Source organism: Anomaloglossus baeobatrachus, chromosome 2 (genome assembly GCF_048569485.1).
Source record: "Anomaloglossus baeobatrachus isolate aAnoBae1 chromosome 2, aAnoBae1.hap1, whole genome shotgun sequence".
Classification (NCBI taxonomy): domain Eukaryota; kingdom Metazoa; phylum Chordata; class Amphibia; order Anura; family Aromobatidae; genus Anomaloglossus; species Anomaloglossus baeobatrachus.
The window spans coordinates 365878155-365893098 of NC_134354.1; the positions used below are offsets into that span (position 1 = coordinate 365878155).

General features: G+C 42.0%; 1 protein-coding gene across 2 annotated transcripts in view; it reads right to left on the reverse strand.

Moving 5' to 3' along the window:
* Positions 1-14944, reverse strand: part of KIAA0319L (KIAA0319 like) — a 164664-nt gene that overhangs the window by 81334 nt on the left and 68386 nt on the right. For both annotated transcript variants that reach the window (XM_075336020.1, XM_075336021.1), the window contains exon 5: positions 1451-1667. In XM_075336020.1, the coding sequence (XP_075192135.1) occupies positions 1451-1667 (217 nt within the window). The remainder of the gene's footprint in view (positions 1-1450; positions 1668-14944) is intronic.

Genomic DNA, 14944 nt, shown 5'->3' on the forward strand with positions numbered 1-14944 from the left:
TTAACTAAAGTACCTAGGGCAGCATGAATGCTGAATACAGCCTGAATTTACCTATCTTAAAAATATGCTTATTCTGGTAAAAAATTAGAGTAGTACATTACTGGCAGGGGTATGAAACTATGTACAGTCTAAATTTGACAGCTGCACAAAGGACGTGTGGACTTTAGGGTATGTTTACACAGAGGATATTTATCTACATGTGTACAGGTGTCTACATTCAAGACGTCAGATCCTTCTTTTCCCCAACATCATCGGTGGGATGTCAGATCCTACAAAAATCAGCACATACTGTCAACTTTATAAATGTGTATGTCTTCGTTGCTGTAACTTGCCCCATATAATTAAACAATTATGGCTGCTTTGAACAAATATATGAAAGACTGAACGAAGCCCACAGCGTAGCCATGGGCAAAGTGACCCATGACTAACTTTGGAGGGCAACGAAGGGTTAACAGTGGGGAAGGAGGGAAAAGTGCGGGTTACTGAGGGGTCAAACGTTTATGGAGGTGGGTATGAAAGCAAGGGGCGGTGGTTGGAATATGTGGGGGTATATAGAGTTAAGGAGGGGGGGGGGTCTACCACTTCGGCGTGTGTGGCCACCAAGGAAAGGTCCTGCCCTCCCACCCTTGTGATGGTGTTAGGCTTTGGGGAAAAATATGTTGCATTTAATAACTGTGATTGTCATTTCGGCCGGCGGTGGTGAGGGGGGTTCTTGGAGTCGGTGGTAAAATGGTGTGAGGGGGGGGTTATACGTCAGGGACGGTAACCCCCTCCTTTTTTCCTTTGGGAATGGTAATTATCTGGCGGACTTTGGGGTTCTCCAGGGTGGGGTCCCCTGGGAATTAGTATTAGGGAAATGTTTTTCCGGCAAGTGGTGTCCCCGAGCTGGTGGTTGTGGCTGGGGGCAATGCCGGATGGTCTTACCAGTATTATTGGAATGTCCGCCAGATTGTTTGGGGCTCCAAGAACCCTTCTCGCTAAAAGAAAATTATTTACTGTTCTTTTGTTAATAAAGGCCGATTTGGCCGATTTATCCAAGCTGGTGTCCTGTGTTTATTGGGGGGGTGAACTCGTGGGAAAAATGCTTAAAGTTAGGAGGGAGGGGGACTTTTGGTTAAAGACGGGGAGGAAGCATCTACAATAGTGCAGTCATGAATATCAACAAAAATGTGCGTAGCTGTATCTACAGAACGATCCTTCAACAGCTAATCATCAACCGTCTATCTAATGAGTCACGATCAGAATATCGAATGTTTTCATATAAAATTAACATGTTTTTAGATTTTTAGGTATTAGTGTCAGTTTAAAAAAAAAAGGAAAGCCAGTAAAATTAAATGCACAGATATGTACTGTACGCACTAGATTGTGTTGTGATCTGTCCTACAACACATCTCTAGAAGTTTTACAAATTGAATCTAGTTGCATAAAAAAGGTAAGAGAGTCGGCTTACTTGGTGTTGCAGAGCTAGTAGGAGCAGGCGTTGGAGGAGTGCTTGTGTTACCAGGTACTAAGACTGGTGCCAGTGTGACCACACTTGGTTTTTCTTTAACCGTTGTTGGTGAGACATCAAATGACAGTGACTCTGTAACATTGATACTATTTAATGGCTTGCCAGTGACTGAGGCTTCAGATGGTGGGGCAGTAGGCATCACATTTGATGTATTCGACTGTAAAAAAATAAATAAATAAAAAAATTAGGACAAATGACTTAAAACAAATTATTGTAATATTTTTATATCACATTAATTTCTAACAACGAAAAAATCCACAAAAATGTTTTAATCTGGTTAAAAAAAAAAAAAAAAAAAAGATGGGTCTCGATTCTTTTTTTCAACGTTGAATACTATGGGAATCGGATCATAGCGGAATGGTTCCATTTTCAATCCTTTATTGCTCCATTTGTAACGTTTTTAAATACTGAAACATCACAAACATATGACAATTTCACATGTGTACAAGCTCCAATATGTAACCCACGGTTGGTCACATTACATATTCATAAAAGGCAATGGGTATTTCTGAAAGCAGAATGCAAGAATAGGTGAGATTGACCACAAAACACACAAACTATGCTGACTATATTATGGTCAGTGGCAAATGTTGGATTTCAACATGTCTGATTTCTGTTCTTAAAGCCAAGCTATACAGCCATTTTGTAATATAACTGATTGATTTTACATTTAAAGGGAATCAGTTACCCTATGAGCTTTTTTAGTTATTAATATGGGCAGACAGGCTATACACAGCTGACATTAGCCATACCTGTATGCCTCCTGAATGATGGCTTGTTCAGTAAAAATTATCTTCTACAGCTTTGATCTTCCAGGCTATGGGGCATGTGTTGCCTGAAAGGTAAGACTGCCTCCGGTCTTCATTTCACAGGCTTCTTCTTCCCCTCAAAAACCTCAAAAGGGTAACCGATTACCTTAACTGATGGCTATGGTCCAAAGGAATACAATGAGTTGTGTGCAATTTTGAAGACAACTGTAGTCAGTCAGTAATTAAAATCAATCAGTGGTGCAATAAAAATTCTCAGTGTAGCCTAAGACTGGTTTCACCTGTCCGACATTCACAGTCCAAGTATGGACCAACTGCAGCCTTGAAATCTAAAGCCTTGCAGATGCCTATGAGGCTGTTGATTTTGAGTCAGGAGATCTGCGGTCCGTCTGGACTTTACAGTCTATATTTATGCCATGAATGTCAGAAATAGGAAACCGACCGCCATTGCAGGTGTACGATAGTGGCTTACTCCTCTCCTGCTAAGGCGTAACATATACCCTCTAATCTGACCATGTATATTGTGCGGACAGCTACGTAACCTGTATGGCAGCCCTAGGTTAGTGCTACACTTAGATTAATTACTCACTCCAATAAATCACTTTCAAAATGTGGTGATGGCACTTTTTACAGGAGTGCCTTCAATGGCTTGAAAATCTCCTGCGGCAAAAAAGCTTCAGCGAAGTGAGTCGCTATCCATACTTGATTTTTTGAGTATTCTTAAAACTAAAGGGAACTTTACAAGCTGCGATATCGGTACAGAGATCGCTAGCGTGCGTACCCGCCCCCATCGGTTGTGCGTCAGGGGCAAATCGCTGCCCGTGGCGCACAACATCACTAGGAACTGTCACACTACTTACCTGCCTAGCGACGTCGCTGTGACCGGCGAACCGCCTCCTTTCAAAGGGGGCGATTCGTTCGGCGTCACAGCAACGTCACTAAGCGGGCGACCAATAGAAGCGGAGGGGCAGAGATAAGAAGGCCGAACATCCCGCCCACCTCCTTCCTTCCTCATTGCGGGCAGCCGCAGGTACAATGTGGTTCCTCGTTCCTGCGGTGTCACACATAGCGATGTGTGCTGTCGCAGGAACGACGAACAACATCGTACCTGCAGCAGCAACGATAACTGGGAATAGAGCAGCATGTCAACGAGCAACGATAGGGGGAGTATTATCTCTCGTTAACGGTCATTTCTGCGTTTCACACGCAACGACGTCGCTAACGAGGCCGGATGTGCGTCACGAATTCCGTGACCCCAACGACATCTCTTTAGCGATGTTATTGCGTGTAAAGCGTCCTTTAGGCTATTTCTAGAACTGTAGTAGTAAAGCCCCACATACACTTTTAGATAGCTGTTGGCTGCCTGACTCACAAATACACCGGAGCACCCTCTCTGCTGAGTGACCCTGTGTTCTCCGAGAGAGCCAATGCCAGACATGTCCGACGGTGTCTTATCTATTAAGGCTTCTTTACACACAACGATATCGCTAGCGATCTCGTTAGCAATGTGACACGTCAGATCGTAGATACAATTTGCCGAGATCGCACTTAGGTCGTTTTTTGTAGCGCCGGTCACAAAACCACCTACAGTTAGGTCCAGAAATATTTGGACAGTGACACAATTTTCGCGAGTTGGGCTCTGCATGCCACCACATTGGATTTGAAATGAAACCTCTACAACAGAATTCAAGTGCAGATTGTAACGTTTAATTTGAAGGTTTGAACAAAAATATCTGATAGAAATTGTAGGGATTGTACACATTTCTTTACAAACACTCCACATTTTAGGAGGTCAAAAGTAATTGGACAAATAAACCAAACCCAAACAAAATATTTTTATTTTCAATATTTGGTTGCGAATCCTTTGGAGGCAATCACTGCCTTAAGTCTGGAACCCATGGACATCACCAAACGCTGGGTTTCCTCCTTCTTAATGCTTTGCCAGGCCTTTACAGCCGCAGCCTTCAGGTCTTGCTTGTTTGTGGGTCTTTCCGTCTTAAGTCTGGATTTGAGCAAGTGAAATGCATGCTCAATTGGGTTAAGATCTGGTGATTGACTTGGCCATTGCAGAATGTTCCACTTTTTTGCACTCATGAACTCCTGGCTAGCTTTGGCTGTATGCTTGGGGTCATTGTCCATCTGTACTATGAAGCGCCGTCCAATCAACTTTGCGGCATTTGGCTGAATCTGGGCTGAAAGTATATCCCTGTACACTTCAGAATTCATCCGGCTACTCTTGTCTGCTGTTATGTCATCAATAAACACAAGTGACCCAGTGCCATTGAAAGCCATGCATGCCCATGCCATCACGTTGCCTCCACCATGTTTTACAAAGGATGTGGTGTGCCTTGGATCATGTGCCGTTCCCTTTCTTCTCCAAACTTTTTTCTTCCCATCATTCTGGTACAGGTTGATCTTTGTCTCATCTGTCCATAGAATACTTTTCCAGAACTGAGCTGGCTTCATGAGGTGTTTTTCAGCAAATTTAACTCTGGCCTGTCTATTTTTGGAATTGATGAATGGTTTGCATCTAGATGTGAACCCTTTGTATTTACTTTCATGGAGTCTTCTCTTTACTGTTGACTTAGAGACAGATACACCTACTTCACTGAGAGTGTTCTGGACTTCAGTTGATGTTGTGAACGGGTTCTTCTTCATCAAAGAAAGTATGCGGCAATCATCCACCACTGTTGTCATCTGTGGACGCCCAGGCCTTTTTGAGTTCCCAAGCTCACCAGTCAATTCCTTTTTTCTCAGAATGTACCCGACTGTTGATTTTGCTACTCCAAGCATGTCTGCTATCTCTCTGATGGATTTTTTCTTTTTTTTCAGCCTCAGGATGTTCTGCTTCACCTCAATTGAGAGTTCCTTAGACCGCATGTTGTCTGGTCACAGCAACAGCTTCCAAATGCAAAACCACACACCTGTAATCAACCCCAGACCTTTTAACTACTTCATTGATTACAGGTTAACGAGGGAGACGCCTTCAGAGTTAATTGCAGCCCTTAGAGTCCCTTGTCCAATTACTTTTGGTCCCTTGAAAAAGAGGAGGCTATGCATTACAGAGCTATGATTCCTAAACCCTTTCTCCGATTTGGATGTGAAAACTCTCATATTGCAGCTGGGAGTGTGCACTTTCAGCCCATATTATATATATAATTGTATTTCTGAACATGTTTTTGTAAACAGCTAAAATAACAAAACTTGTGTCACTGTCCAAATATTTCTGGCCCTGACTGTATGTGCGATCTCAGCAAATCGTATCTACGATCTGGCGTGTCGCATCTCTAACGGGATCGCTAACGATATCGTTGTGTGTAAAGCTGTAAAGCAGCCTTTAGAGAACAAAAGGATCAGCAGTCCAAAATCAGACATGCCGCATTCATATTTCTCCATGACAAACATCAGTCGGGGGGCCCCCAAACACATTAGACCGCAGGCCAAACCTGCATGTGATAAGAAACATTGTAATATATCTTATCAGAAAAATACGATTCTCTCTCCCCCAGAAGTGAGCAGTGATTATCAAATTTCTCAGTTCGGAGGTAAAATGTTTATTCAGTAAATACTTTCCCATTACTGAAATAGGAGATGGCAGTTAGTGCTCATAAAGTCTTATGCAGAACTGTAATATATTGTTTGGGTCTACCTCTGGCTCCTCCCTCCTCCTTTTCCATAGCAACAACTATCCCAGTAATGGTAAAATCTGTCTTCTTCACTAAAAAACAGAATTTACCCATTTACAGTACAGACCAAAAGTTTTGACACACCTTCTCATTCAAAGAGTTTTCTTTATTTTCATTTAATAAGTGGGATTTTTTGCCTTATAAATGGGGTTGGGATCATCAGTTGTGTTGTGCAGACGTCTGGTGGATAAACAGCTGATAGTCCTACTGAATAGACTGTTAGAATTTGTATTATGGCAAGAAAAAAGCAGCTAAGTAAAGAAAAACGAGTGGCCATCATTACTTTAAGAAATGAAGGTCAGTGAGTCCGAAAAATGGGGAAAAGTTTGAAAGTGTCCCCAAGTGCAGTGGCAAAAACCATCAAACGCTACAAAGAAACTGGCTCACGTGAGGACCGACCCAGGAAAGGAAGACCAAGAGTCACCTCTGCTGCGGAGGATAGGTTTATCCGAGTCACCAACCTCAGAAATCGCAGGTTAACAGTAGCTCAGATTAAAGACCAGGTCAATGCCACAGAGTTCTAGCAGCAGACACATCTCTAGAACAAATCTTAAGAGGAGACTTTGTGCAGTAGGCCTTCATGGTAAAATAGCTGCTAGGAAACCACTGCTAAGGACAGGCAACAAGCAGAAGAAACTTGTTTAGGCTAAAGAACACAAGGAATGGACATTAGACAAGTGGAAATCTGTGCTTTGGTCTGATGAGTCCAAATTTGAGATCTTTGGATCCAACCACCGTGTCTTCGTGCGATGCAGAAAAGGTGAGCGAGGTGCTGAACTGAAGTAAAGTGCTGAATTTAAGATAAGTGCATAGTTTCAACACAATTACATAGTGGTGATAACTGTAATTGTTGAATTTCATTAGGGAATTGTGTGTCTGTTTGTGATTCTGTGAAAAGGGAAAAAAAAAAAAAAAAAAGTTAGTCTTGTGATTTAATTAGTAGGATTAGTCACACCTGTTTCTAGAAGCTTCTAGCAGTTTCTGATAGTCATTGTACATCTATATAAACCACCCAGCACAAGCGAGGTGCTGAGCGAGCGAGGTGCTGAACTGAAGTAAAGTGCTGAATTTAAGATAAGTGCATAGTTTCAACACAATTACATAGTGGTGATAACTGTAATTGTTGAATTTCATTAGGGAATTGTGTGTCTGTTTGTGATTCTGTGAAAAAAGAAAAAAAAAAAAAAAAAGTTAGTCTTGTGATTTAATTAGTAGGATTAGTCACACCTGTTTCTAGAAGCTTCTAGCAGCTTCTGATAGTCATTGTACATCTATATAAACCACCCAGCACAAGCGAGGTGCTGAGCGAGCGAGGTGCTGAACTGAAGTAAAGTGCTGAATTTAAGATAAGTGCATAGTTTCAACACAATTACATAGTGGTGATAACTGTAATTGTTGAATTTCATTAGGGAATTGTGTGTCTGTTTGTGATTCTGTGAAAAGGGAAAAAAAAAAAAGTTAGTCTTGTGATTTAATTAGTAGGATTAGTCACACCTGTTTCTAGAAGCTTCTAGCAGCTTCTGATAGTCATTGTACATCTATATAAACCACCCAGCACAAGCGAGGTGCTGAGCGAGCGAGGTGCTGAACTGAAGTAAAAGTGCTGAATTTAAGATAAGTGCATAGTTTCAACACAATTACATAGTTTGACACAAGAACATAGTTTGAATTTATCCTTATACGTTTCCCATTGGGTTTTTTTTTCGTTTTTTTTCTCTTTGTTTTTCTACTTTACTGTTTATCCCCATTTGATAGGTGCTCCATGGACAATGCTACCAGGTGTGTATCTTGTCAGATGTATGCATGCCTTGAGCAGCCGTTCGAGGGTGACTATGTCTGCACTCGATGCAAGCATGTTGCGTATTTGGAAGCCAAGGTAACTGATCTAAATAAGCAGCTTGCAACACTAAGGGGCATTGCAAACCTGGAGAGGAGTTTAGAGCTCACTAAGCTTTCTCTGGCTGGGGCCAGTGATATGGAGGAGGGTGGAAGTGGGGAAGATCAGGACCCAGAGGTAGGTAGCTGGGTAACAGTTAGAAGAAGAGGTAGGGGGAAAAGTGTCAGGGAGCCTAGTCCTGACCTGGCACAACCTAGTAAATATGCCTGTTTGGCTGATATTAGGAATGAAGGGCCTGGACTAGGGTCACTACAGCAGGACGTTGCTCCTAGCAACCAGGAAAACAACTGCTGTAGGAAGGAGGGAAATAGGAGTGCAGCAAAGCCCAGACAGATGTTGGTGGTAGGGGACTCTATAATTAGGCGGACAGACAGGGTCATCTGTCGCCGAGACCGTGAATGCCGAACAGTGTGTTGTCTGCCGGGTGCTCGGGTTCGGCATATTGTGGATCGGATAGACAGATTGCTGGGTGGGGCTGGGGAAAACCCAGCGGTCATGGTGCACATTGGTACTAATGACAAAGTTAGAGGCAGGTGGAAGGTCCTTAAAAATGATTACAGGGAACTAGGAGAGAAGCTCAAGTCCAGGACCTCCAAGGTGGTGTTTTCAGAAATACTACCGGTGCCACGAGCGTCACTAGAAAGACAGCGGGAGCTTAGGGAGATAAATATGTGGCTTAGAAATTGGTGCAGGAAGGAAGGGTTCGGGTTCATGGAGAACTGGGCCGACTTCTCAGTCGGCTACAGGCTCTACGGTAGGGACGGGCTGCACCTCAATGGGGAAGGTGCAGCTGTGCTGGGGGAGAAAATGGTCAGACGGATGGAGGAGCTTTTAAACTAGGATCGGGGGGGAGGGAGGGTAGTGGAGCAAATAAGGGGATAGATAGAGCAGATAGAGACAGGGAGACGGTAGGGGTCAATGAAGGATTAGGGGGGGATGGGACATACAAGGAACGTAGGGAGGCTAGGAGTAATAAAGGTATTAATAGGATTAAATGTCTACTGGCAAATGCAAGAAGTCTTGCAAACAAAATGAATGAATTGGAGACTCTTATGTCAACCATGGATTATGATGTGGTGGGCATTACGGAAACCTGGCTGGATGAAAGCCATGACTGGGTGACAAACATACAGGGTTATAGTACATTTAGGAAGGACAGGAAAGGCCAAAAAGGTGGTGGGGTGTGTATATTTATCAAATCTAACCTAAAACCTGTGTTGTATGATGACATTGAGGGGAACAGCAACAATGTAGAGTCAGTATGGGTAAATGTACATGGGGAGGGGAATAATGGAAAAATGCTAATTGGAGTTTGCTATAAGCCTCCTAACATACCTGAACAAATAGAGGGTGAAATGCTGGAACAAATTGAAAAGGCAGCTAATAATAATAATCGGGTTCTTATTATGGGGGATTTCAACTATCCAGACATTCAGTGGGACATAGAATCTTCTGGTTCTACTAAAAGCTGTAAGTTCTTATCTACCATTCAAGACCATTTCCTCTCTCAGATGGTAGGTGAACCGACGAGGGGAGATAATTAGCTAGATCTGGTCCTGTCAAATAGACTGGATACAATTTCAGATCTACAGGTCCGGGAGCACTTGGGCACCAGCGATCATAATATGGTAAGCTTCAACATAATATTCAATAGAACATTTCAAAGGGGGAATGCTAAAACCTGGAATTTTAGGAAAGCTGATTTCAACAAATTAAGGGAAGAGCTTAAATGTGTAGATTGGGACAAAGTCATGGTAACTGGGGATACCGAACATAAATGGGGTAAGTTTAAGGATATACTACTAGAGTCCTGTAAAAAACGTATACCCTCTGGTAATAAAATGTCCAGGAATAAAAAGAAACCACTATGGATAAATAAGACTGTACAAAGTATAATAAAACAAAAACAAAGGGCATTTAAAATCTTAAAGGCTGAGAATACAGAAATAGCATTGCAGGAGTATAAAGATATCAATAGGAAATGTAAAAAAGAAATCAAACAAGCAAAATTAGCTACTGAAACAAAAATCGCCAATGACATTAAAATAAATCCCAAAATCTTTTATAAATACATTAATGCCAAAAGGAAAACAAAGGATAGTATCGGCCCCTTAAAATATAATAACAAGTTAGTTATAGAGGACAAACAAAAGACTGAGATATTAAATAGGCATTTCTCATCTGTATTCACCAAGGAACTGACTGTACCAGGGATCATTCAACAAGTGAAAAATCAAAGTCCACCACCCGATATAATTAATTTAACACAAGATGAAGTACGCCTACGTCTGAGTAAATTAAACATTGACAAATCCCCAGGGCCAGATGGCATTCATCCACGAATATTGAGGGAATTGAGCTCCGTAAATCGACAGACCGCTGTATCTCATCTTTTTAGACTCACTTGTAACAGGGTTGGTGCCTCAGGATTGGAGGATTGCTGATGTGGTACCGATATTTAAGAAAGGTAAGAGGGTAGATCCAGGCAACTACCGTCCAGTAAGCCTGACATCAGTAGTATGCAAAGTTTTTGAGGGCATTTTAAGGGATGACATGCAAAAATATATTGCAGAAAATAATATGATAACTGACAAACAGCATGGATTCATGAAAGATAAGTCGTGTCTAACCAACCTGTTGGGGTTCTATGAGGGGGTAAGTTCAAACCTGGATATTGGTAATGCAGCTGATGTGATTTATTTGGACTTTGCAAAGGCATTTGATACTGTACCACATAATAGCCTTATACTAAAGCTCCAGAAGCAAGGACTAGGGGACACAATATGCAACTGGGTAAGGAATTCGCTAAAAGATAGGAAACAAAGAGTAGTCATAAATGGTACATTCTCTAAATGGGCTATAGTCAGCAGTGGGGTGCCGCAGGGATCTGTGCTTGGACTGATTCTTTTTACTCTCTTTATTAATGACCTTGTGGATGGGATTGATAGTACAGTGTCAGTCTTTGCCGATGACACCAAACTATGTAGGATATTAAAAACTGACCTGGATAGTACAATATTACAAAAAGATCTGGATAAGATGTCAGAATGGGCAGATACTTGGCAAATGAGATTTAATGTTGATAAATGTAAAGTAATGCACCTAGGACGGAGTAATCCTATAGCTGCGTATACATTAAATGGAAGTAAACTCGGGACTACAGAACAGGAGAAGGACTTGGGTATTCTCATTACAAATAAGCTGAGCAGCAGCACTCAATGTCAAGCAGCAGCTGCTAAAGCAAACAAGATTTTAGGGTGTATAAAAAGAGAGATTAGATCCCGTGATCCCAACGTATTGTTACCCCTATATAAATCACTTGTAAGGCCACATCTGGAATACGGGATCCAGTTTTGGGCTCCACATTTTAAAAAGGACATTCAGAAGTTAGAGTCAGTTCAAAGGCGGGCAACTAGACTATTACAAGGAATGGAAGGCCTCCCATATGATGACAGGTTGAAAAAGTTAGATATGTTTAGCTTAGAAAAAAGACGTCTCAGAGGAGATCTCATTTATATGTATAAATACATGTGTGGTCAATATAAAGGACTGGCACATGACTTATTTCTTCCAAAGACAGTACTAAGGACCAGGGGGCACTCACTGCGAGTGGAAGAAAAGCGATTCCGACACCTAAATAGGAAAGGGTTCTTTACAGTTAGAGCGGTCAGACTGTGGAATACACTACCACAAGAGGTAGTAATGGCAGATACTATAACAGCTTTTAAAAAAGGGCTGGATGATTTCCTCAGTACACAAAACATTGTTGGTTATAAATGACTTAGTGACTAAATGTAGAACTGGTGGAGGAAGGTTGAACTAGATGGACCTAGGTCTTTTTTCAACCTAAGTAACTATGTAACTATGTAACTATGAATGGATGGCCTCTACATGCCTGGTTCCCACCATGAAGCATGGAGCATTATCCACGCAGCTTCAAATTCATCCAATAAGAGAAGCAACCTTGTACAATCAATCCGATAAGGGCACAGTATATCCTAAGGGAAGGCTCTGGCTATGAAAGGGGACTTCTTGGAGTCACTAGGGTTGATGGATGTTGCATGATCCAGTCTAAGCTCTTAGGAGCTGGCTAGGGGATCAGAACCAGGATGCCTTGTGGACTCGGTCTAGAGACTTTGGCTCCGACTAGAGGATCACTTGGCTACATGGCTTCAATCTAGGGGCTCCGATTCAGATTGGAGACCATAACCGCAGTCTAGGGATTTCGAGTCTGGCTGCCAGGATTATATCACATCATCATACAAGAGACTACTTAAGGAAGAAACCCAGGTTGGGACAATTTGGTCACCTGGCTACAGACTTTGCTGTGCTCAGTAAGCTTCCTACGCTTACCACAATTCTTTTCTCGGAGTAGCTGGCCCTGGAAACCCCGATGCACGAACAATCTAATCCCTGGTGAGCCAGCAGAAGGGTGAGACTCTGTTGCCTGTCACATTTGTGTGTTTTGCTGGTTATGTGCTATGTGCCGTTAATTGTTTGGGGATCCAATAAAGTCTTAATATTGTGATTCCCTCACCCTGTGTTGTCTGAGTAGTGTTCCGCCCACGGTTAAGGAGGTCGGCATTCAGTTGGGATGAGCCCTGGACCATGCTGTCTTTCTAAAGGCGGACGGGCCAGCGGACGAGATCCCCGTGTCTCCACAAGGATGCACCCACTGATCCCCGTGTCTCCACAAGGATGTGTGATGGTGTGGGGGTGCGTTTCTGGTGACACTCTTGGGGATTTATTCAAAATTGAAGGCATACTGAACCAGCATGGCTACCACAGCATCTTGCAGCGGCATGCTATTGCATCCGGTTTGCGTTTAGTTGGACCATCATTTATTTTTCAACAGGACAATGACCGCAAACACACCTCCAGGCTGTGTAAGGGCTATTTGACTAAGAAGGAGAGTGATGGGGTGCTACGCCAGATGACCTGGCCTCCACAGTCACCAGACCTAAACCCAATCGACATGGTTTGGGGTGAGCTGGACCGCAGAGTGAAGGCAAAAGGGCCAACAGGTGCTAAGCATCTCTGGGAACTCCTTTAAGACTGTTGGAAGACCATTTCCGGTGACTACCTCTTGAAGCTCATCAAGAGAATGCCAAGAGTGTGCAAAGCAGAAATCAAAACAAAAGGTGGCTACTTTGAAGAACGTAGAATATAAAACATATTTTCAGTTGTTTCACACTTTTTTGTTAAAGTATTTCATTCCACATGTGTTAATTCATAGTTTTGATGCCTTCAATGTGAATCTACAATTTTCAGAGTCATGAAAATAAAGAAAACTCTTTGAATGAGAAGGTGTGTCCAAACTTTTGGTCTGTACTGTATATCAGTCCAGGAGGAGAAAAAAGACGATTTCTTTGATAAGATACATTAGAAAGTTGATTATTTTCATGTGCACTATTGATTTATGGGGAAAAAATTAAATAAAATAAAGCAAAAAAAAAATAGATTGACAGTTCGGTTTTATTCACATTTCAAATATTTGCTGTGTTTTTTTTATCAAACCCCCCCCCCCCCCCAAAAAAAAACGCAGCATTTTACTGTCCAAGCAAAGTGAATGAGTTTTCTGTAGATTCATGCACAAGTTGTATTATTAATTTACCGTCCTTAATAAGTAAATGCAGGCCATCCTCCTGTGATAAGCCCTCAAACACATCACAGGAAGCTAAGAAAATAAAAGGTACATATAGGGATAAGCAGGAGAGGGAGAATAGTAGGGAATTTTATTATAAAGCCAGTTGCTTAGGGGTTAAAAATCGATATTTATAAAGGGCATAAAAGGTATTAGACCATCCTTTTAGTAAGGGTTTCAATGAGATGTCTATTCGTCTTACTTAAATCTATGGAGGTAAACGCTTGCTGCTACTATTTAAAATCGCTCAATAATCATAGCATGTAGGGAAAAAAAAAATTATAGCATGTATTACTCTGATCTGTTTTTTGGGGGGTGGGGGGGGAATCAGACAAGGTCATTAAATTAATTAAGCTTTAAAAAAAAAATGAATGCCAGATGGCCACCATCATTATGGCATGTTTTTCAGATCCACTGCAATTATTAACATTGGAAATTGTATTTGGCCTTTTATTACTTTCTAAATATTAAAGTTGATGTATGAAACAGATACCATATGGATATAAAAATCGGACATACGGATGACATACGAATAAAAAAAAATTGTCTTTTATCTGGATTAAAAATGGACTATTTTACATACTTGTCTGCACTCTAACTTAATGGGGTTTCCCCAACACTGCTGCTCAGGAGCGCACTGCTTCCCAGTCTCATGGCTCTCGCTTCCTGTGAAGCGGCGCACTCCTTCTTGAACGACGCTGGCCCAAACTGTGCACTGTCAGATGCTTTGCCTGTTCAGCATTGCAGAAGTGCAGGGGCAATGGATCTGGCCAGCTTCAGCATAGTACTTCAAGTTCTATAGAAATAAGCTCTTTACCTAAGCAACGAGCAGTAAACAATACAATTAACAATGCCTCAATTCTTCAGAATGGAGATTATTTTTAATGACAAGTGCAAAGTTGCTTGTATTTACCAGAAAAAGCATGGGTTGGTTTAGGAGGATATTTAGGAAGACCACAGTAGCATCGATGGCTGGCTTAACACTGTGTGTTGATATAGGAAGTGCAAAGGTTAATAACGGTCATCATTATATTACAACAAGTGCTGCTGCACAATTAGAACCAATCCTGTTTTTTGAGAGGCTCAATAATGTTTATATTGGCTTAGATCCACATCCTGGTTGCAGGATGACGTGATAACACAACCTATAAAAACCTGGGACCTTTTACAACAAGACAAATTTTCTATGTTCTAGGGGATATCTACTTAATACATACATGGATAAAATTGTTGGCTCCCTTCTTTAAAGTAAGAAATGGAACACTCGCCAGTGATGATGTGGAGAGCAGGAGTGGACCCACTGGACAACAGGGGGAACCCAGGCTTACCCAGACATGGGAGGGATTGACTGCCTAACAAAGCAGACGCCAGGAGCCACTCCCAGGGCAGCGTCCGGGACTTTAGCAACTAAAAGAATATGGGTGACAGCAGGAACGGGGT